This window comes from Panulirus ornatus, chromosome 17 (genome assembly GCF_036320965.1).
Source record: "Panulirus ornatus isolate Po-2019 chromosome 17, ASM3632096v1, whole genome shotgun sequence".
In the NCBI taxonomy this organism is placed as follows: Eukaryota; Metazoa; Arthropoda; class Malacostraca; order Decapoda; family Palinuridae; genus Panulirus; species Panulirus ornatus.
Window position 1 is genome coordinate 1,628,862 of NC_092240.1, and position 24,362 is coordinate 1,653,223.

At 42.1% G+C, this 24,362-nt stretch overlaps 1 protein-coding gene across 3 annotated transcripts in view; it reads right to left on the reverse strand.

The window, feature by feature from the left end:
• Positions 1–24,362, reverse strand: part of LOC139754497 (uncharacterized) — a 124,819-nt gene that overhangs the window by 44,973 nt on the left and 55,484 nt on the right. Inside the window, exon 2 of one of the 3 annotated variants that reach the window (XM_071671770.1) lies at positions 16,171–16,306. The exons of 1 other annotated variant lie outside the window; for it this stretch is intronic. In XM_071671770.1, the coding sequence (XP_071527871.1) occupies positions 16,171–16,221 (51 nt within the window). In that variant the 5' untranslated portion in view covers positions 16,222–16,306. Of the gene's footprint in view, positions 1–16,170; positions 16,310–24,362 lie in introns of all 3 variants that reach the window. One more of the 3 variants, XM_071671769.1, reaches the window with a different exon arrangement.

Sequence of the window (24,362 nt, forward strand, 5' to 3'; positions counted from 1 at the left end):
CACGTGCTCCCAGGCCCCCACACCCTCACGTGCTCCCAGGCCCCCACACCCTCACGTGCTCCCAGGCCCCCACACCCTCACGTGCTCCCACACCCCCATACCCTCACGTGCTCCCAGGCCCCCACACCCTCACGTGCTCCCACACCCCCATACCCTCACGTGCTCCCAGGCCCCCACACCCTCACGTGCTCCCACACCCCCATACCCTCACGTGCTCCCAGGCCCCCACACCCTCACGTGCTCCCACACCCCCATACCCTCACGTGCTCCCACACCCCCATACCCTCACGTGCTCCCACACCCCCATACCCTCACGTGCTCCCACACCCCCATACCCTCACGTGCTCCCACACCCCCACACCCTCACGTGCTCCCAGGCCCCCACACCCTCACGTGCTCCCAGGCCCCCACACCCTCACGTGCTCCCAGGCCCCCACACCCTCACGTGCTCCCACACCCCCACACCCTCACGTGCTCCCACACCCCCATACCCTCACGTGCTCCCACACCCCCATACCCTCACGTGCTCCCACACCCCCATACCCTCACGTGCTCCCACACCCCCACACCCTCACGTGCTCCCACACCCCCATACCCTCACGTGCTCCCACACCCCCATACCCTCACGTGCTCCCAGGCCCCCACACCCTCACGTGCTCCCACACCCCCATACCCTCACGTGCTCCCAGGCCCCCACACCCTCACGTGCTCCCAGGCCCCCACACCCTCACGTCTCCCACACCCCCACACCCTCACGTCTCCCACACCCCCACACCCTCACGTCTCCCACACCCCCACACCCTCACGTGCTCCCACACCCCCATACCCTCACGTGCTCCCACACCCCCACACCCTCACGTGCTCCCACACCCCCACAACCCTCACGTGCTCCCACACCCCACACACTCACGTGCTCCCACACCCCCACACCCTCACGTGCTCCCACACCCCCCTACCCTCACGTGCTCCCACACCCCCACACTCTGACGTGCTCCCACACCCCCATACCCTCACGTGCTCCCAGCACCCCCACACCCTCACGTGCTCCCACACCCCCATACCCTCACGTGCTCCCACACCCCCACACCCTCACGTGCTCCCAGGCCCCCACACCCTCACGTGCTCCCACACACATGTTGCCATCTTTATCCTTAACACCCATCCTTCCCTTACCATTCCCTTAACCTTCACATTTCCCACGTGACACCCCTCCCATGTCACCCCTTTCCCATTCACATTGTTCTCTCCTCCCTTGTTTTACTCTGAACTCTGAGAAAAGAATGCACAAATGTACTCTCTCTCCCCTCCCTTACCCTTCACACGCTTCTTTCCACTTTCCAGTTTCATTATGTCATCTCTGGGTATTTCTTTTAGCCTTCCTTGTTAGCCATCCCATCCTTCCATACCCTCCTCATCTCTCGTTTGTTGTGCTTCTGTCTTACTATCCTCTCCTTCATCGGCAAACAAAGACACTCAGATACCACAACGATATCTGCAACTATGGAGAGATGAGCGAACGACCGACAGAAACAGATAAAGGAATGTGTTAACAGAGCAAGTATAGAGGATAGATGCAAACTTTGAGGGCAAAGACTGGGCTTAAGAAAATTTCTGTGGCTCCAGATCCCGAAGATCGTGGGAAGGGAGAGTAATGAAGCCAGGAACACCAGAGGAAGAGGTAATGAGCGTAGTGGGAGCGGCGACCAGCCTCACGACACAGCCAGCAAAATGGAGAATCTGAAGAAAGAAGGAAGGAAACGGAGGAGGAGGAGGAGGAGGATGGGGATAAAAGGAGACAAGGAAGAAGTCGTGTGTCATTTGAAAATGTAGGGAAAAGAGAGGAAATTGGAAAGAAAGAACATTTGCAACACAGGGAAAACGAGGTTTAGAAAATATGAACAGAACGAAATATGTAGAGGAAAAATACGTTGTGCTACGAAAATCAAACACAGACACATAGACTGCGACGTTATACGAAGAAAGAAGCAAAATACGAGAAAACCTTCAGAGTGCGAGGTAGGTGAAGACGGGACGAGGACGACGGAGCAGGGAGAGAGTCTGAGCTGGTAATGTAAACGTGTGTAAGAAGAGCATCATCAGCGCCTCGTTGCTGGCGTGTCGAGGGAGACCAGATTATGCATCAATGCGCACGACCTCCACTCGATATGAGGAAGAAAGAGAGATTAGTCTTCCTTTCACTTCGGTATGACCCCTCCTGGATACGACCCCGCCTGGGTACGACCCCTCCCAGGTACAACCCCTCCTGGGTACAACCTCGACTGGGTAAGTCCCCACCGGGATACGACCCCGCCTGTGTGCCACCCAGCCTAGTCATGACCCAGCCTGGGTTCGACCGCCTTGGTACGGCCGCGCCTGGGTACGATCCCGCCGCGCCGAAATCCCCGGGTCATGATTTCGGGGAATGTCAGTGGCTCCCTCGCCATACGCGTTGGGATAAAACCTTCCAGTGTTGGGAGAAGTATTTTCTGCTGTGTCACACACGAGGGTTGAATATATTTCGAGCGTCACTGACATCTGATCACGACTCGTGATGTTAATGGTTGTTACGAACACTCGTCTTGATGATAGAAGATTACATCTTTATCATATTATCATCAGATTACCATACAAAGTTGTAGCTCTCGTTAAATCTTGATATGGTCATCCTGAAGATGAATCTATAAGAGATTTTGTCACAGCTTTCAAACAATATCTTTCGAGTGAGAGTTCGAACCATAAAATATTAATGTTCCCCCTGGGAAGGTGTCATCCTCTCAGTTTCTTCGTGTTGTTGGCAGCGACTCACACCGGACGTGAGAGATCTGTCATCAGCCAAGCATGACCTTCCATACATCACTGAGGCTTTATCTTGCTTTGCACAGCAAGAAGACGCTTCCGTGCTGTAGCATACATGACACATACACTGAATAACATTCTAACAGACGTTCCCACAGAACACTGACTAACCAAATATATATGTATATATATTTATATATATATATATATATATATATATATATATATATATATATATATATATATATATATATATATATATATATATATATATATATATATATATATATATATATTATCCCTGGGGATAGGGGAGAAAGAATTCTTCCCACGTATTCCCTGCGTGTCGTAGAAGGTGACTAAAAGGGAAGGGAACGTAGGGCTGGAAATCCTCCCCTCTCGTTTTTCATTTTCCTAAAGAAGGAACAGAGAAGGGGGTCAAGTGAGGATGTTCCCTCAAAGGCTCAGTCCTCTGTTCTTAACGCTAACTCGCTAATGCGGGAAATAGCGAATAGTATGAAAAAAAAAAAAGATATATATATATATATATATATATATATTTTTTTTTTTTTTTTTTTTTTTATACTTTGTCGCTGTCTCCCGCGTTTGCGAGGTAGCGCAAGGAAACAGACGAAAGAAATGGCCCAACCCCCCCCCCATACACATGTACATACACACGTCCACACACGCAAATATACATACCTACACAGCTTTCCATGGTTTACCCCGGACGCTTCACATGCCTTGATTCAATCCACTGACAGCACGTCAACCCCTGTATACCACATCGCTCCAATTCACTCTATTTCTTGCCCTCCTTTCACCCTCCTGCATGTTCAGGCCCCGATCACACAAAATCCTTTTCACTCCATCTTTCCACCTCCAATTTGGTCTCCCTCTTCTCCTCGTTCCCTCCACCTCCGACACATATATCCTCTTGGTCAATCTTTCCTCACTCATTCTCTCCATGTGCCCAAACCATTTCAAAACACCCTCTTCTGCTCTCTCAACCACGCTCTTTTTATTTCCACACATCTCTCTTACCCTTACGTTACTTACTCGATCAAACCACCTCACACCACACATTGACCTCAAACATCTCATTTCCAGCACATCCATCCTCCTGCGCACAACTCTATCCATAGCCTACGCCTCGCAACCATACAACATTGTTGGAACCACTATTCCTTCAAACATACCCATTTTTGCTTTCCGGGATAATGTTCTCGACTTCCACACATTTTTCAAGGCTCCCAAAATTTTCGCCCCCTCCCCCACCCTATGATCCACTTCTGCTTCCATGGTTCCATCCGCTGCCAGATCCACTCCCAGATATCTAAAACACTTCACTTCCTCCAGTTTTTCTCCATTCAAACTCACCTCCCAATTGACTTGACCCTCAACCCTACTGTACCTAATAACCTTGCTCTTATTCACATTTACTCTTAACTTTCTTCTTCCACACACTTTACCAAACTCCGTCACCAGCTTCTGCAGTTTCTCACATGAATCCGCCACCAGCGCTGTATCATCAGCGAACAACAACTGACTCACTTCCCAAGCTCTCTCATCCCCAACAGACTTCATACTTGCCCCTCTTTCCAAAACTCTTGCATTTACCTCCCTAACAACCCCATCCATAAACAAATTAAACAACCATGGAGACATCACACACCCCTGCCGCAAACCTACATTCACTGAGAACCAATCACTTTCCTCTCTTCCTACACGTACACATGCCTTACATCCTCGATAAAAACTTTTCACTGCTTCTAACAACTTGCCTCCCACACCATATATTCTTAATACCTTCCACAGAGCATCTCTATCAACTCTATCATATGCCTTCTCCAGATATATATATATATATATATTTTTTTTTTTTTTTATACTTTGTCGCTGTCTCCCGCGTTTGCGAGGTAGCGCAAGGAAACAGACGAAAGAAATGGCCCAACCCCCCCCCCCCCCATACACATGTACATACACACGTCCAGACACGCAAATATACATACCTACACAGCTTTCCATGGTTTACCCCAGACGTTACACATGCCTTGTTTCAATCCACTGACAGCACGTCAACCCCTGTATACCACATGACTCCAATTCACTCTATTCCTTGCCCTCCTTTCACCCTCCTGCATGTTCAGGCCCCGATCACACAAAATCTTTTTCACTCCATCTTTCCACCTCCAATTTGGTCTCCCTCTTCTCCTCGTTCCCTCCACCTCCGACACATATATCCTCTTGGTCAATCTCTCCTCACTCATTCTCTCCATGTGCCCAAACCATTTCAAAACACCCTCTTCTGCTCTCTCGACCACGCTCTTTTTATTTCCACACATCTCTCTTACCCTTACGTTACTTACTCGATCAAACCACCTCACACCACACATTGTCCTCAAACATCTCATTTCCAGCACATCCATCCTCCTGCGCACATCTCTATCCATAGCCCACGCCTCGCAACCATACAGCATTGTTGGAACCACTATTCCCTCAAACATACCCATTTTTGCTTTCCGAGATAATGTTCTCGACTTCCACACATTTTTCAAGGCTCCCAAAATTTTCGCCCCCTCCCCCACCCTATGATCCACTTCCGCTTCCATGGTTCCATATATATATATATATATATATATATATATATATATATATATATATATATATATATATATATATATATATATATATATATATATATATGTATATATATTTATATATATATATATATATATATATATATATATATATATATATATATATATATATATATATATATATATATATATATATATATATATATATATATATATATATATATATGTATATATATTTATATATATATATATATATATATATATATATATATATATATATATATATATATATATATATATATATATATATATATATATATATATATATATATATATATATATATATATATATACTATAACTAACAAATCATTAAATCATCATTACTTCTCTTTACTTTCCTACCTCGTATGCCACCCTCCTGCCTGCTGTGTTTACATTACTTTGTACACTCTTGTTTACCTCCTGGTTGTACTGAGACTAGAGATATGCTGAGTGAAACCTGCGACCATTTAGGCCTCAAACATGACTGCCTGAGTGTTAGTCGTTTCACACACAGTTAAATTTTACGATATAATCTCTTTGTCGTTAGCTTTGTGAGGTAACGATAGATACGTATGTGGGTGGGATTGATCAATAACGTGATGATAGACACGTGGGTAGATAAACACGTCACCATACCAGAGTAACTTGCACTCATGAAGCAATACACCAGAGATTCACAAATATGATGCACATTGACGGTGATCATATCGTACTTATTTCCTATACAACATGGTTGATGTATAGGAATTGAAAAAATCGATTTTGGAAAATACTGTTGTATACAATCAAATTTTGACGTCGCCGGAAAAAACAGTTGACTGATTTTTTTCATTAAATAATTTCGCTGACGTTAGTCAGCTTTAGAAAAAGTAAGGATTAAAGTTAATCTGAAAAGATAAGGTTTAAGATTGATGTAAAAGAATAAGGCTTTAAATGTAATCTGTATTTTTTAGACCAACACCCACTCGGTATTGCCAACATTTTAAGCTTTGAGATGACTTCTTCAAGGGATGTATTGAAACGGGTCATACCACTTCAAAGACGACGCGCAGCTGTTCTTATGAAAGACACATGATATGCTCTTTGTCCCGCCCATCGGCTACATCTACAGTGTTGACAATACACTCAGTTGCGTCGTATATCTCTGTCTACATATACTCACTCTCACATATGAACGTAACTAGTATCATCCCTATAGCGTCGCAGGCATATTGTTTACTTTTGTCGTGCGTGTTGTCCTCGTGTCAACGTTAACATCAGATAACAACAGATTATTTAACATTCCTGGCGCCCGTGGCCCGTCCCAGGGCAGGAACCTCCACCCTCACCCGACCTCCTCCTGCTCAGGCAAACATCTCCGCCTCTGTGTTCGCCCAGCTTGCATGGTAATCACCAGTGCCCGGGAGGAGGGGGTTGCCCTTTCTTCTAGCTCCCGCTGCTGTGTTGCCGAAGGATTTTCCTCCCCAGATTTCCAATTGTTTCAATAGGCGATTCTTCCAGACTTTTCTTCCAGGTCTGGCTTATGATTGTTTCCCTGGGTTTATTGTGCCGCTGGTATTGTCGTCAGTCAAAACGAGGTTTTCATGTGACTCTCTTATTAACAGCATCCCCAGGGATCTTGTTGCCAGTTCTTGTGCACCTTAATGATATTCGTCCATGACCTCAGCAGGAGACAGATGTATTGAAGTTGTTCCAGAGTTTTCAATGTACGTGACTTGTTGAGCTGGAGTGGATGTTTAGCTAGAGTGGATGTTGAGCTGGAGTGGATGTTTAGCTAGAGTGGATGTTGAGCTGGAGTGGATGTTAAGATGTTCTTACATAAAGATACAAGTGATGGCATGGATAACTGTACCTCTGGTAATAGGTTACCAACATTATTGCCAATTTTTTCTCAAAACATTTCACTTTTGTTCAACTGATTAGAAGAAATCTATAACAACTTCCGACTACCAGACGAACATATGTTCCTGTGGTCGCGTTTGAAAAAAGACATAGACTAATGTTCAGCTCAGGCAAAAGCACAAATGAAAAACATCCTCAGACAGGATGTAATAAACGAAAGTACTCAACCTTTGATATTTTCTATTTCCAGTGCTGATTGTTCCATATATATATATATATATATATATATATATATATATATATATATATATATATATATATATATATATATATATATATATCTTTTTCTTTCTTTCTTTCAAACTATTCGCCATTTCCCGCATTAGCGAGGTAGCGTTAACAACAGAGGACTGGGCCTTTGAGGGAATACCCTCACCTGGCCCAATTCTCTGTTCCTTCTTTTGGAAAAAAAAAAAAAAAAAAAAAAAAAAAAACGAGAGGGGAGGATTTCCAGCCCCCCGCTCCCTCCCCTTTTAGTCGCCTTCTACGACACGCAGGGAATACGTGGGAAGTATTCTTAATCCCCTATCCCCAGGGATAATATATATATATATATATATATATATATATATATATATATATATATATATATATATATATATATATATATATATATATATATATATATAAATATATATATATATATATATATATATATATATATATATATATATATATATATATATATATTTCTTTTTTTTTTTTTTTTTTTGCTTTGTCGCTGTCTCCCGCGTTTGCGAGGTAGCGCAAGGAAACAGACGAAAGAAATGGCCCAACCCACTCCCATACACATGTATATACATACGTCCACACACGCAAATATACATACCTACACAGCTTTCCATGGTTTACCCCAGACGCTTCACATGCCCTGATTCAATCCACTGACAGCACGTCAACCCCGGTATACCACATCGCTCCAATTCACTCTATTCCTTGCCCTCCTTTCACCCTCCTGCATGTTCAGGCCCCGATCACACAAAATCTTTTTCACTCCATCTTTCCACCTCCAATTTGGTCTCCCTCTTCTCTTTCCCTCCACCTCCGACACATATATCCTATTGGTCAATCTTTCCTCACTCATTCTCTCCATGTGCCCAAACCATTTCAAAACACCCTCTTCTGCTCTCTCAACCACGCTCTTTTTATTTCCACACATCTCTCTTACCCTTACGTTACTTACTCGATCAAACCACCTCACACCACACATTGTCCTCAAACATCTCATTTCCAGCACATCCATCCTCCTGCGCACCACTCTATCCATAGCCCACGCCTCGCAACCATACAACATTGTTGGAACCACCATTCCTTCAAACATACCCATTTTTGCTTTCCGAGATAATGTTCTCGACTTCCACACATTCTTCAAGGCTCCCAGAATTTTCGCCCCCTCCCCCACCCTATGATCCACTTCCGCTTCCATGGTTCCATCCGCTGCCAGATCCACTCCCAGATATCTAAAACACTTCACTTCCTCCAGTTTTTCTCCATTCAAACTCACCTCCTAATTGACTTGACCCTCAACCCTACTGTACCTAATAACCTTGCTCTTATTCACATTTACTCTTAACTTTCTTCTTTCACACACTTTACCAAACTCAGTCACCAGCTTCTGCAGTTTCTCACATGAATCAGCCACCAGCGCTGTATCATCAGCGAACAACAACTGACTCACTTCCCAAGCTCTCTCATCCCCAACAGACTTCATACTTGCTCCTCTTTCCAAAACTCTTGCATTCACCTCCCTAACAACCCCATCCATAAACAAATTAAACAACCATGGAGACATCACACCCCTGCCGCAAACCTACATTCACTGAGAACCAATCACTTTCCTCTCTTCCTACACGTACACATGCCTTACATCCTCGATAAAAACTTTTCACTGCTTCTAACAACTTGCCTCCCACACCATATATTCTTAATACCTTCCACAGAGCATCTCTATCAACTCTATCATATGCCTTCTCCAGATCCATAAATGCTACATACAAATCCATTTGCTTTTCTAAGTATTTCTCACATACATTCTTCAAAGCAAACACCTGATCCACACATCCTCTACCACTTCTGAAACCACACTGCTCTTCCCCAATCTGATGCTCTGTACATGCCTTCACCCTCTCAATCAATACCCTCCCATATAATTTACCAGGAATACTCAACAAACTTATACCTCTGTATATATATATATATATATATATATATATATATATATATATATATATATATATATATATATATATATATATATATATATATATATATATATTTTCTTTATATTATATCTCCTGACCACAGCATTGTAACTAAGAATGGTAATCTCTCTGAATTTATGCGTGCTAGAAGTTGTAACACTTGATCCTGGTAGTTTTTTTATGATAAAAGTTTCAGTCTGGGACAGAAGACGTCAACAAGGACTTGAATGACAGAAAATAGTAATGATAGATGAATGAGGCGGGGAAGGTGGAGGAAAATATGAAGACAAAGTGTGAAAAAAAATGAGAATTATATGGTATATATAAGACACATATATTATATCTAGCCAGGCAAGTTAATTTTCCTGAGGATAATCAAAGATCAGCGATTCTAATGTGTAAGCCATAAGATGACCGACCCTGGACATTAATTCAACATTCCCAGACCAGGATTTTAGTCCTACCCTTACGCCCCTATCTCGTCCATCCTCAGCTTAATCCCTCTGGCAATTTATGTCTGCAGTCTTTGTCTGGTGTGCAACACCTGGATCAAGAAAGGTTCTGGCATCAATGATATTCGTCATGTATCTCGCGAGGGAAGTGGAACAAAACTTTCCCGAACCTGTTTTGCAAACTCGTGAAATCTTAACTTTCTTCCGCTAGTTTTTAAAACTCCGGAGGAACTTGCTAAAATAAAACCCATATTTCTGAAACGAATGACACTGATGGTGTATCAGAGTACACACTCATACCTATGTTCACACTCGGTTCCACAAGTCCTTAAGGAACGTTTGTATCATGGCTTTCAATTTTGCCGTAAAACAAACAAAAGATCTCACTCCCCTTGTTACTTAGAAATAGTCTTTGATCTTATTAACGTTTTGAGAATCTTTTTCTGTTGCCCTGGATGCCATATCCTTTCGACAACCTTTGGCATTATCGTGCTTAATGGCCATTATGTGGCCTTCCTACTTTTCTTATTTCCTTGATATTCTCTTTCATGGTCGTTCACGATAACTTCGTGATGGTAAATGGATTATAACACATGGTTTTCATTAATACTAGACGGCCACAGTCATCTGCTCTTATCCCATTTTCATTCTATCATCTATAAAGAATATCTTAATAACTGTTCTCATGCAGACGCACCAGTCGTCCATCACAGCGGTCCACTCAATACGTTCTCATCCCCAAACATCTCGTTATCGCTCTGCAGACTGCATGGTGTATCATTTCCAAGCTTGATTCTCATAAACCGGTTACCACATGGGAGTATTGTCATCTCTGATTTTCAAATGATTTAAAGATCAAGTAATAACCATTTATAACAACGAAGACAGTTAGCTGCCAGCCGCGTGATCCCTTCAAAAACGATACGCAGCCTCATCTCCAACAGAGCTTAGGACTCACTGCAACTCGTCAACACTTTTGAAACTCACATCACTCGTCCCTAAGCTTACTTGAAGATAAGAAAGGTTAACATGACTTCCCTTACTCGCATTTTTTCTTTCTTAATTTCTTCCAGATGTTCACCTATTTTGAGAGATGTCTGTTCTCATTTTGATAACATTCCCACGTATCTGAAGGTGTTCTCAATCCTCTTTATTCCTCCTTCAAGAAATGTAATTTGAGGCAGGACGCCCTATCAACAACCCGGCCCTATCCTTCCGCCTCTACAGTACGTGTCTGTCATTCAGATTCCCTACATAATCTGTCAGCACCTTCACCGTCGCTGCTCAATGTAATTTAACCCAACGTCCCACACTCGTCTGAGGGAAGACATTCTACTTACCACTCGACTGCTTGTCACCCGCGGATTGCTCAGAGCTCATACATACGAATATCATTTCACGTTTCACTTTATATTTCTTGATCTCCTCCTTAGTGGAACTCCAGTGTTGAGTATCATATGATGAGTCGTATTGACACGTCTCGTCGTGCACTGTGCAGGTGCTACATACAACATGATGCCTACTATACCGACGGACATTTCTTGTCGTTTTTGTGTCTTTAATTCATCTATTTCTATCTTTCTATACAGTATCAAATAATCTGAAGAAAATTATATTCCCCTCTCAAACTTGTATCGTAAACAAGGATATGTCTGGATAACTCAGAGGTTCCCTCCACTTCGGTTATATCCAGCTGAGACCCTCCTTCACCTGATGCTCCTTAACAATGTGTTTTTTTTAAGTAACTTGAAACATGGAACCAAAACAGAAGATATTTTATCATTTCCGACAAAGTTACACATCTGAATCCAGACTGACCAAAAATCTTTGTTTTCCTTATTTTGATCATCTCTTCATACAGAACCCAACGTAAGCTTAACTGAATCTGTCTTCATTATGGTCCAGAATGACCTCCACAAGGTACATGATAACACCTTTGTTTAACAATAGACTCAAGCAGTCAGTTCATTCGCTCCCACCGACCCACAAGCTGAGGCCAGACAAGAGGACCTTGTCTGGTGCGTCTTCCACCTCATCAGCCGAGAGAGACTGCATGATGCTGGCCAGACTGACGTGAAGTGGAGGTTCTTCAGGCAGACTGAATGCACTATAACATGAGAAATGCGCTACCAGTCTACCTAACTGGACACAAAATTCTTACAACTTGAGATATGGAAAACGGACGAACCTCATCCAAAATTCTATGAAAATCCTCAAAGAAAACTTCTGGACCTTTAAATTCAATTCAGATTCTAAGATAAATGTTACTTGCATGATAATTTATCTGTTACCATTGATTCGGGGAAATAATTGGTTATGATTATATTTAGATATATGTAAAGGCTCTATGCGTTGTCTGAATGGAAAACAAATCACAGAAACGTGAAAGGAAAAGATCAATTGATTATATTGTCTAAATATAGTTAACATCAGTGAGATATAATGGTGAAGCCTTCGTGTGTTGATTATCTGGAAGCATAAAATCATTGCTATCCAAGGGAATGTAAATATTCTTCTTGCTTCTGAGATCTACGAGCATAACGCTTATAGCTGTTGATAGATTTTTGGATATACAAATTTGTTCCTATCATCACTTAATTGGTTGAGATCTTTCGTCAGAAATATTGTCGTCCCAGCATACTACTGTTGTATTCATATTAAGTTTGAATCTGAAACCACAAAAGATGATACGATCTTGTGTGACAAGCCGAGTGGAAGACTTGATCACCACAAAATCAGATTAAAAATCCACCATCTTTGATCTTGTGATAAGGGAAGGATTATATTAATCATGTCGTCAGCATCTTAGTAACGGAAGACTTTGCTAACAGGATTTCAAACATCTTGTTAATCAGTACTAAAACTTGTTGGAATCAAGAATAAATGTCTTTCTTTAATTGTTAATTAAAGAACAGATGAATTACGAAACCTAAGTAGTCAAAAGTATGATTCTTAAGGTTAGTCGTAATTGTGGTGCTGCTTCCCATGACGTATCTTTGATTGGTTCGATAAATCGTTTCATTATCGGCAGATTATACATGATAATATAAATCCGATTTTGATTTGGATTTCTACTTTGAAAATAGAAATGGCTACTGTATGTAGTGTCATGGACCAGGTAAGTCACATCCATTTCTGAGCCACCAGATGACAGGTATTGACCCCTAGATGGGCCAGGGAATATATATGATCCTACATGACATAACCCACTGGTGAGGCACCAGGTCGCAGGTGATGACCCCTGGTGGGCTAAGGAGTAAATATGACCCTTCAGGTCTCAGCCCAGGGATCAAGACGAAGGATACACAAATCTCAGGTCGCATGCGAACCATACCTGCCTGGAAGTCAACTATTCCCATCTGGCGCTGCAGAGGTTCCTTGCTGACTAAATTTTACTCAACAAAGAACAACAGTTTCTTACGAGAAAAAATGGAGCAAAGTTGACAGCGAGAGACCCAGCATAAGTTTCGTGTGAGATATGCTAACCTTACGGCTCTGCAGATTACAAAGTTAAAACCACAGCTTACGAGTCTTACTCTTGATCAAGGTTCCCATCCCTCTTGTATATGTGATAGATGTAGACGATTCTGAGAGTTTGGTAAATAAAAACATTCTCAGATACGATATGTAAAATGGTGTGAGTGTGAATAGAGAGGGTGTGGTTGTTTTTACATTTTTTGGAGGGGAGGGAGGGCATGGAGGAGGGGGAATCTATCTATACGGTCCTCCGTTCATTCGTATCAGGCTTGGGGTGAGGAACACTATCTCTCTTGCATTTCTTTCATCTGTTCAGTTTTATTCCTTCATGTGTTCGAACCTTTGTTCCTCATCTACGTCTGTTGCCCTTGTCCTTCACGCTCCCGTTCTTCTCACGCCTCGTAACCTTTGCTCCTGTCCTCACCTTCTGCCCACGTCTCCTCCTTCCGTCCTTCACCAGCCGTTCCTTGAACTGAAGCTCCAGCCAGTCAGTTAGAAATCTGAAGTTTACATGATGGTCTCAGGAGAAGGGGAGTCGAGGTGCGGGTCAGGAAGAGGAGGAAGGAAGAGGGGAGAGGGAGAGAGGGAGAAAGAGTGAGACGGAGGTAGAGGTAAGGAAATGGGCTTCACTGAGACGGGGTTGAGCAGAGAAGGGCCTGACAAGATCCTCCGTCTATACAACTGCCAGACCTGCTGCTCAAGTTACTGTCGGGAAGTCTCAGGGGTGCAGGGGGCTGATAGCCAAGGCCTAGATGAATGGGAGATAAGATAAGAGTAAGACGATGAAGGAGAAGAGAGGCAAGAGGAAACATAGATTAAAGAAAATATGATGAATACGGATAAGAGAAAACATAAATGGAAGCAAAGAAAGACATGAAGGATGCAAGAACACAAGAAATAATTGTCAGGATATTGAGATACAAAGAGGAGACAGAGAGAATGAGGGGGACAGATAGTGAGGGAGAGGAAAGAAAGAAATCTAAAACGAAACAAAGCGTTACAAGGAGAAAACAAAGGGACCTAAGGAAGAAATAGAGAGATCAAGAGAGGAAATAAAGAGATCAAGAGAGAAAATAAAGAGATCTGAATATGAAACAGAGGTGTCGGAGGTAGACGTGAGGAGACACAGCGGAGAAATAGAAGAGTAATGTAGAAACTCAGACAACCGGGGACGTGAGAGAGAAAACGACAAATGAAGCAGATAAAAATGAAAGAAGGGAGACACTGGTCTTAAATGAATCAGAGATCAAAAGGAGGAAAGATTATAAAACAGACAACAGCTGAAAAGAGGAGACACAAAAAAATGAAATGAAAACGTTGTCAAAAGAGGACACTAAGAATCTAAAAGAAGACACGAATTTCAAACCAAGAATATAAAGAAAACGCAAATAAAGAGCCACAGAAAACTGAAAATTTAATGGAGAGAAAAACTAGAAAGTGAAACTAAGCGGAGGAGTTCCTGAATAGCATAGACAAGAGTGGAAGAAAGAAATGGAAAGGAAAGGAAAGGAAAGGAAAGGAAAGGAAAGGAAGGAGGAAGCCGAGAAGGTGTAACACAGGTGAGAAAGGGAAAGATGAGGGAAAAAGACAGAACTCGGCGGGGCGATGAGAGCGATGATAAGAGATGTAAAGGAAGGGGGAGATGAATGAAATGCCATGGTAGAGATGCTTGATCCTCGTCCAGACAACAGTGGAAGATTACGATGAGAACATCAGAAGATCTCCGGAGGGAAGAATGACACATGCTCCTGTGATGATTGTTCAGCTGCTGCCATGTAGAGAAACCAAGGATAAGGAATAAATAAAGTCAAACGTAGAACACTACGATAAAAAAGGGAAATATATATAGATAACACATGTCAAAGAAACGAGATAAAAGACATGACTGGGAAAGGGTGGTATGTGGTGGAAGCAATACCGCTGGTAACATGGGCTACACCATGAAGGCCTTTACCGGGACAGACGAGAGTAAAATGGAAAAGAAAAATCATATAAAAACCCCAGAGGAACGAGAGATGGGACTCACGGAAGATGAAAAGAGAAAACGCGTAAAATTAATAAAGAACAAAAACCTTATTTCTTTATCTACTGCACACGTGTGTCCAGTTCCAAGAACAAGGGTTGGAGTCCCGCACGATACTGGCCAAGCAACGGAGGGGAGAGCAGCCCTACCCTGGGCAGCTGTGCTCTCAGACGTGACGTAACATACGCCTTAAGTAAGGTCAGGACGAGTGAATAGGTCAATCATGTCCAGGCGTAGGTTAGAGTTCTCACCTTCCTGATGGAGAGATAGAGAAGGGGAGGGAGCGAGACCGAGAGGAGGAGACTGAGAGAGACATGAGGAGAGAGAGAGAGAGAGAGAGAGAGAGAGAGAGAGAGAGAGAGAGAGAGAGAGAGAGAGAGAGAGAGAGAGAGAGACAGAGAGAGAGAGAGAGAGAGAGAGAGAGAGAGAGAGAGAGAGAGAGAGAGAGAGAGAGAGAGAGAGAGAGAGTGCTTACTCACGAGTGCAGACGACGAGATTTTGCCCAGAGGCAGGGCTAGCGCGTAGTGTTAACTGCAGAAAAATCTAGAGTTATCAAGACCGAGTAGTGAGTTGCGTCACGTATGTTTGAAATGAAGAGATGCTTTTGTTTGTGGACTAAAAGCCAGCAGTGCACGTGTGGGGGAGGCAGATAAAGAAAACAAAAAGAGACAGCTACCTGGGCCAAAGGAGTGAAGCTTGGCAGCCACTGAAGTTCCGGCTTCAGCATACAGCAGCGCCGTCAGTAAGCCTCCCGCTGAGTAGGCGGAAGTACCGGTAATGTACTGGCCTGGTGGGTGGCTGCTTACCACATACTTCTTACGGGAGAGAGAGAGACAGGCACTCAGCGACACAAGCTATGATGAGATATTGTCATGAAGTTAGCCTGGCGGAAAGCCACAGGAACTACCTACTTACGAGGCAAGCCAAGGCTACACAGAGGCACCCTCGGGCAGGATGCATCATGGGAACACATCGTCGTCAAAGAACTTCTAACTCAACAGGAGTTCACATTTCCCTGCTACTGGAAGTAACGCAACCATGGGATGCAAAACCATCTGGAAAGAGATCCTAACACCAGGACTTTCATAAGAATTGGTTTGGGGTGTGTATATATATATATATATATATATATATATATATATATATATATATATATATATATATATATATATATATATATATATATATATATATATATATATATATGTCTGATCATTATCTTGTGGAGGCTAAGGTGAAGATTAGTATGGGTTTTCAGAAAAGAAGAGTGAATGTTGGGGTGAAGAAGGTGGTGAGAGTAAGTGAGCTTGGGAAGGAGACCTGTGTGAAGAAGTATCAGGAGAGACTGTGTACAGAATGGAAAAAGGTGAGAACAATGGAAGTAAGGGGAGTGGGGGAGGAATGGGATGTATTTAGGGAATCAGTGATGGATTGCGCAAAAGATGCTTGTGGCATGAGAAGAGTGGGAGGTGGGCTGTTTAGAAAGGGTAGTGAGTGGTGGGATGAAGAAGTAAGAGTATTAGTGAAAGAGAAGAGAGAGGCATTTGGACGATTTTTGCAGGGAAAAAATGCAATTGAGTGGGAGAAGTATAAAAGAAAGAGACAGGAGGTCAAGAGAAAGGTGCAAGAGGTGAAAAAAAGGGCAAATGAGAGTTGGGGTGAGAGACTATCAGTAAATTTTAGGGAGAATAAAAAGATGTTCTGGAAGGAGGTAAATAGGGTGCGTAAGACAAGGGAGCAAATGGGAACTTCAGTGAAGGGCGTAAATGGGGAGGTGATAACAAGTAGTGGTGATGTGAGAAGGAGATGGAATGAGTATTTTGAAGGTTTGTTGAATGTGTCTGATGACAGAGTGGCAGATATAGGGTGTTTGGGTCGAGGTGGTGTGCAAAGTGAGAGGGTTAGGGAAAATGATTTGGTAAACAGAGAAGAGGTAGTAAAAGCTTTGCGGAAGATGAAAGCCGGCAAGGCAGCAGGTTTGGATGGTATTGCAGTGGAATTTATTAAAAAAGGGGGTGACTGTATTGTTGACTGGTTGGTAAGGTTATTTAATGTATGTATGACTCATGGTGAGGTGCCTGAGGATTGGCGGAATGCTTGCATAGTGCCATTGTACAAAGGCAAAGGGGATAAGAGTGAGTGCTCAAATTACAGAGGTATAAGTTTGTTGAGTATTCCTGGTAAATTATATGGGAGGGTATTGATTGAGAGGGTGAAGGCATGTACAGAGCATCAGATTGGGGAAGAGCAGTGTGGTTTCAGAAGTGGTAGAGGATGTGTGGATCAGGTGTTTGCTTTGAAGAATGTATGTGAGAAATACTTAGAAAAGCAAATGGATTTGTATGTAGCATTTATGGATCTGGAGAAGGCATATGATAGAGTTGATAGAGATGCTCTGTGGAAGGTATTAAGAATATATGGTGTGGGAGGAAAGTTGTTAGAAGCAGTGAAAAGTTTTTATCGAGGAAGTAAGGCATGTGTACGTGTAGGAAGAGAGGAAAGTGATTGGTTCTCAGTGAATGTAGGTTTGCGGCAGGGGTGTGTGATGTCTCCATGGTTGTTTAATTTGTTTATGGATGGGGTTGTTAGGGAGGTAAATGCAAGAGTTTTGGAAAGAGGGGCAAGTATGAAGTCTGTTGGGGATGAGAGAGCTTGGGAAGTGAGTCAGTTGTTGTTCGCTGATGATACAGCGCTGGTGGCGGATTCATGTGAGAAACTGCAGAAGCTGGTGACGGAGTTTGGTAAAGTGTGTGGAAGAAGAAAGTTAAGAGTAAATGTCAATGAGAGCAAGGTTATTAGGTACAGTAGGGTTGAGGGTCAAGTCAATTGGGAGGTGAGTTTGAATGGTGAGAGGCTGGAGGAAGTGAAGTGTTTTAGATATCTGGGAGTGGATCTGTCAGCGGATGGAACCATGGAAGCGGAAGTGGATCATAGGGTGGGGGAGGGGGCGAAAATTTTGGGAGCCTTGAAAAATGTGTGGAAGTCGAGAACATTATCCCGGAAAGCAAAAATGGGTATGTTTGAAGGAATAGTAGTTCCAACAATGTTGTATGGTTGCGAGGCGTGGGCTATGGATAGAGTTGTGCGTAGGAGGATGGATGTGCTGGAAATGAGATGTTTGAGGACAATGTGTGGTGTGAGGTGGTTTGATCGAGTAAGTAACGTAAGGGTAAGAGAGATGTGTGGAAATAAAAAGAGCGTGGTTGAGAGAGCAGAAGAGGGTGTTTTGAAGTGGTTTGGGCACATGGAGAGAATGAGTGAGGAAAGATTGACCAAGAGGATATATGTGTCGGAGGTGGAGGGAACGAGGAGAAGAGGGAGACCAAATTGGAGGTGGAAAGATGGAGTGAAAAGGATTTTGTGTGATCGGGGCCTGAACATGCAGGAGGGTGAAAGGAGGGCAAGGAATAGAGTGAATTGGAGCGATGTGGTATACAGGGGTTGACGTGCTGTCAGTGGATTGAATCAAGGCATGTGAAGCGTCTGGGGTAAACCATGGAAAGCTGTGTAGGTATGTATATTTGCGTGTGTGGACGTGTGTATGTACATGTGTATGGGGGGGGTTGGGCCATTTCTTTCGTCTGTTTCCTTGCGCTACCTCGCAAACGCGGGAGACAGCGACAAAGTATAAAAAAAAAAAAAAAAAAAATATATATATATATATATATATATATATATATATATATATATATATATATATATATATATATATATATATATATATATATATATATATATATATATATATATATATGCTGATTTGTTGTGCATTTCAGAAAACTATTCACACTGGGGAGGATCCATGCGCCACCATGGTTGGTGGTGTAAATCGTCGCCAGACGTTACAAAGGGAAGGAGTGAGGTGCGTTGAGAGGCTGGACCCACCACTGTCAGCATCGATGGACCGTCAGAAAATATGTAGAGATCAGTGTGGGGACTGAGAGAGCGGAGAGTGTCACAGATATCTCGCCAGGAGCTGTGTAGTGAGGGAAGTGGATGCTCAGGTGCTGGACACAGTTATGACGGGTTAGGGTGTCACTGACTGAAAGACTGTGTGAGAAAGTGACCCTTTCACTCGCTGGACGTCATAAGATGAGGTGGTAGAGTGCACTCACATGGTTGACAGGGAGGCACACGGCTGATACCAGATGGTGGGCTACGAGCGTGAGTATGGAACCAGACGCGGGATCAACTCAGGAATAAGAAGATAGAGACATGGCATTTATAGGGGTGTTCTTGAAAACGTAAAAGATGGAGTGAAAAGCCGATGCTGAAAGGTTGACGAAGAGAGTTTATGTGAGAGGGATGGAAGGTGGAGGGGATGAAGGAGAGGCCTTCTGTGTGGGGCTGACTACAGGAGTGAGGCAGGAAGGTGGGGTGAAGGGAGGAGCGAGAGGCGTTGCTGTGATCACAACCGTCTCCACTATAGACTTTTTGTGATGGCAAGGGTTTTAGATAAACATAGTAGCTACTGGAATATCATATATATATATATATATATATATATATATATATATATATTATATATATATATATATATATATATATATATATATATATATATATATATATATATATATATATATATATATATATATATATATATATATATATATATATATATTCCTTTCTTTCCACAGGGCAATGAATCACGATAAGTACCCAAGTGCACTTTCGTGTAATGATCACATCATCAGGAGGCGACACAAGAAAGAAATATAACAGTCAGTTGATGTACAACGAAAAGACGTAGCTAGGACGCCATTTGATAAACAAGTGACTACCCGAATGGAGGTCGAGTGCGTTCAAGTCTGGCAACATGTATATCATAAATTCATTATGTGGATAAGAAAGGGAACGGTTTACAGGTCTTATCAACAATAAAGCAATCCGATTTGTATACACCTTCACTGACATTAACATTAAGGTTATAATTCTTTGTGTATTTGATAATTGAAGATTCAATAATATTTCTCGTGGTACAAGAGTTAAAGCTGATAACTGAAATGGCTTTACTCCAGGCAATACAATTATCATAATATTTTACGTGATTAAACAAGGCATTTGATTCTTGTCTTGTTCTTATACTGTGTTTATGTTGCTTAAGTCTGACATGAAGATCCTTACCAGTCTGACTAATGTAATTACCTCTGCGTGTCAGAGAACTTTGTTATTTTTTTCTTGACATATTCTTTACCAGAGGATATGAACAGATATTCGCAGAACTTCCTGTGGCCAGTTTCACCTCTTCTTGTTATCCTTTAACCACAAGTTTCGTTCTTAGTGATATATATATATATATATATATATATATATATATATATATATATATATATATATATATATATATATATATATATATATATGTAAATATATATATATATATATATATATATATATATATATATGCTCTGTGGAAGGTATTAAGAATATATGGTGTGGGAGGCAAGTTGTTAGAAGCAGTGAAAAGTTTTTATCGAGGATGTAAGGCATGTGTGCGTGTAGGAAGAGAGGAAAGTGATTGGTTCTCAGTGAATGTAGGTTTGCGGCAGGGGTGTGTGATGTCTCCATGGTTGTTTAATTTGTTTATGGATGGGGTTGTTAGGGAGGTGAATGCAAGAGTTTTGGAAAGAGGGGCAAGTATGAAGTCTGTTGGGGATGAGAGAGCTTGGGAAGTGAGTCAATTGTTGCTCGCTGATGATACAGCGCTGGTGGCTGATTCATGTGAGAAACTGCAGAAGCTGGTGACTGAGTTTGGTAAAGTGTGTGAAAGAAGAAAGTTAAGAGTAAATGTGAATAAGAGCAAGGTAATTAGGTACAGTAGGGTTGAGGGTCAAGTCAATTGGGAGGTAAGTTTGAATGGAGAAAAACTGGAGGAAGTAAAGTGTTTTAGATATCTGGGAGTGGATCTGGCAGCGGATGGAACCATGGAAGCCGAAGTGGATCATAGGGTGGAGGAGGGGGCGAAAATCCTGGGAGCCTTGAAGAATGTGTGGAAGTCGAGAACATTATCTCGGAAAGCAAAAATGGGTATGTTTGAAGGAATAGTGGTTCCAACAATGTTGTATGGTTGCGAGGCGTGGGCTATGGATAGCGTTGTGCGCAGGAGGGTGGATGTGCTGGAAATGAGATGTTTGAGGACAATGTGTGGTGTGAGGTGGTTTGATCGAGTAAGTAACGTAAGGGTAAGAGAGATGTGTGGAAATAAAAAGAGCGTGGTTGAGAGAGCAGAAGAGGGTGTTTTGAAATGGTTTGGGCACATGGAGAGAATGAGTGAGGAAAGATTGACCAAGAGGATATATGTGTCGGAAGTGGAGGGAACGAGGAGAAGTGGGAGACCAAACTGGAGGTGGAAAGATGGAGTGAAAAAGATTTTGTGTGATCGGGGCCTGAACATGCAGGAGGGTGAAAGGAGGGCAAGGAATAGAGTGAATTGGATCGATGTGGTATACCGGGGTTGACGTGCTGTCAGTGGATTGGATCACGGCATGTGAAGCGTCTGGGGTAAACCATGGAAAGCTGTGTAGGTATGTATATTTGCGTGTGTGGACGTGTATGTATATACATGTGTATGGGGGTGGGTTGGGCCATTTCTTTCGTCTGTTTCCTTGCGCTACCTCGCAAACGCGGGAGACAGCGGCAAAGCAAAAGAAAAAAAAAAAAATATATATATATATATATATATATATATATATATATATATATATATATATATATATATATGTATGTATATATATATATATATATATATATATATATATATATATATATAACATTTTTTTATATATGAATTAATTTCTGATATTACTTAATGTAGCATTACGAAACATGCTGACTATCAGCTACCAGAATTTTCTCAGAACTATATTCTAGGTTAGGTCATAAAAATAAAAAGCTCTTGGCTGTACATTCCATTTTGAATATCTTTCTCATCACTCAGTTCCTATAACCTCTGTAAGTTACTCTGTTGTAGAAATGGTAAATAATTTCATCTGGAATGTGATGGTAATGCTAGCTGTCTCCCTCTAGCGGCTGTATATGGTTACAAGTGTCAGTCGTTGGCTAAGTTGTTCGCTGAGTGTATGTTGTGGGACAGACATAAGCGATCAAACAAGCTCAGCAATGATGATAATGCGAGACAACACGACCCTTGAACACGAGCGACAAGACCCTCGAGGACGACAGTACTACCTTTGAGCACGACGGAATTAGCTTTGGAAATAATGGCGTGAAATGTGACTTGAGCCGCCTGTTGAGAGAGGGAGGTGGTACGTGAAGTGTTCGATCATATCTTGCTGGAGTGAAAAGTAGAAGTTGGTGGCGGGTTCAGGGAAGAAATATATGACATACATGTGGAAGAAATCATGAAAGTGGGTGATCTTGCTAAAGGTCTACGCGTAAGAGAAAAAAATTCTGGTTACATTGAGTGATAGCTGAACAGATTAAGCTGAAATAAGAGAATAACTTCCCTGGGACCTTGTTGAACTCACCGAGGCCGTCGGCCCAGCCTGAGTAAGATCACAGCTAAGTTAATCAAATCTTGCGTAAGAGTTCTCCCGCGAGGCTGAAAACATTTTCCCGTTTCGTTCACTCGTCTGGTGTTCTCTGAGACCTTAGCCACGGTGTGTCGGTGGTAACCACTTGTTATGATGGTAGGATTCTTTCAAGATATAGTTCCTCGGTTCTTGGTACTGGGGTATTACCTTATAAAGGTTTCCTCAGTGTACATTACCGTTCGTTCCTCTGTAAGTGATACGATCAGGCTCCTTGTTATGATACTCAACCTACAAAGGTGAAGCTTGCTGGTCCTTTTGTAAGTCAATGCTCAAAAACTTTTTCGTAAGTGATATTACATGGTAAGCATAGAGAATGTGTGAGAGTTCTACCGTTTTATATGTGCGATATCTAGACATTAAAAGTGTAAAGGTATATAAACTAGGTAGAGCAAAAATGGGTATGTTTGAAATATTGGTTCCAACAATGTTATATGGTTGCGAGGCGTGGGCTATAGACAGAGTTGTGCCGAGGAGGGTGGATGTGTTGGAAATGAAATGTTTGAGGACAATATGTGGTGTGAGGTGGTTTGATCGAGTAAGTAATGTAAAGGTAAGAAAGGTGGTTGGAGATAAGGTGTGCCTGAGAGAGCAGAAGAATTTGTGCTGAAATGGTTTGAACATATCGAGAGAATGAGTGAGGAAATCTGACAAAGAGGATATATGTGTCAGAGGTGGAAGGAACAAGGAGAACCAGGAGACTAGACTGGAGATGGATGGATGGAGTGATAAAGATTTTGAACAACTGAGGCCTGATCATGCAGGAGGGTGCGAGGTGTGCATGGAATAGAGCAAATTTGAACGATGTGAGTGATGGCTCTTCGTCTGTTTTCTGGCGCTACCTCTCTGAGGCAATGAGTGGCGATGCTGTTTCCTGTGGGATGGAGTGGCGTCAAAAATGAATGAGGGCGAGCAACTATGAATATGCATATATATATATATATATATATATATATATATATATATATATATATATATATATATATATATATATATATATATATATATCCCTGGGGATAGGGGATTAAGAATACTTCCCACGTATTCCCTGCGTGTCGTAGAAGGCGACTAAAAGGGGAGGGAGCGGGGGGCTGGAAATCCTCCCCTCTCGGTTTTTTTTTCAATTTTCCAAAAGAAGGAACAGAAGATTGGGCCAGGTGAGGGTATTCCCTCAAAGGCCCAGTCCTCTGTTCTTAACGCTACCTCGCTAATGCGGGAAATGGCGAATAGTTTGAAAGAAAGAAAAGATATATATATATATATATATATATATATATATATATATATATATATATATATATATATATATATATAT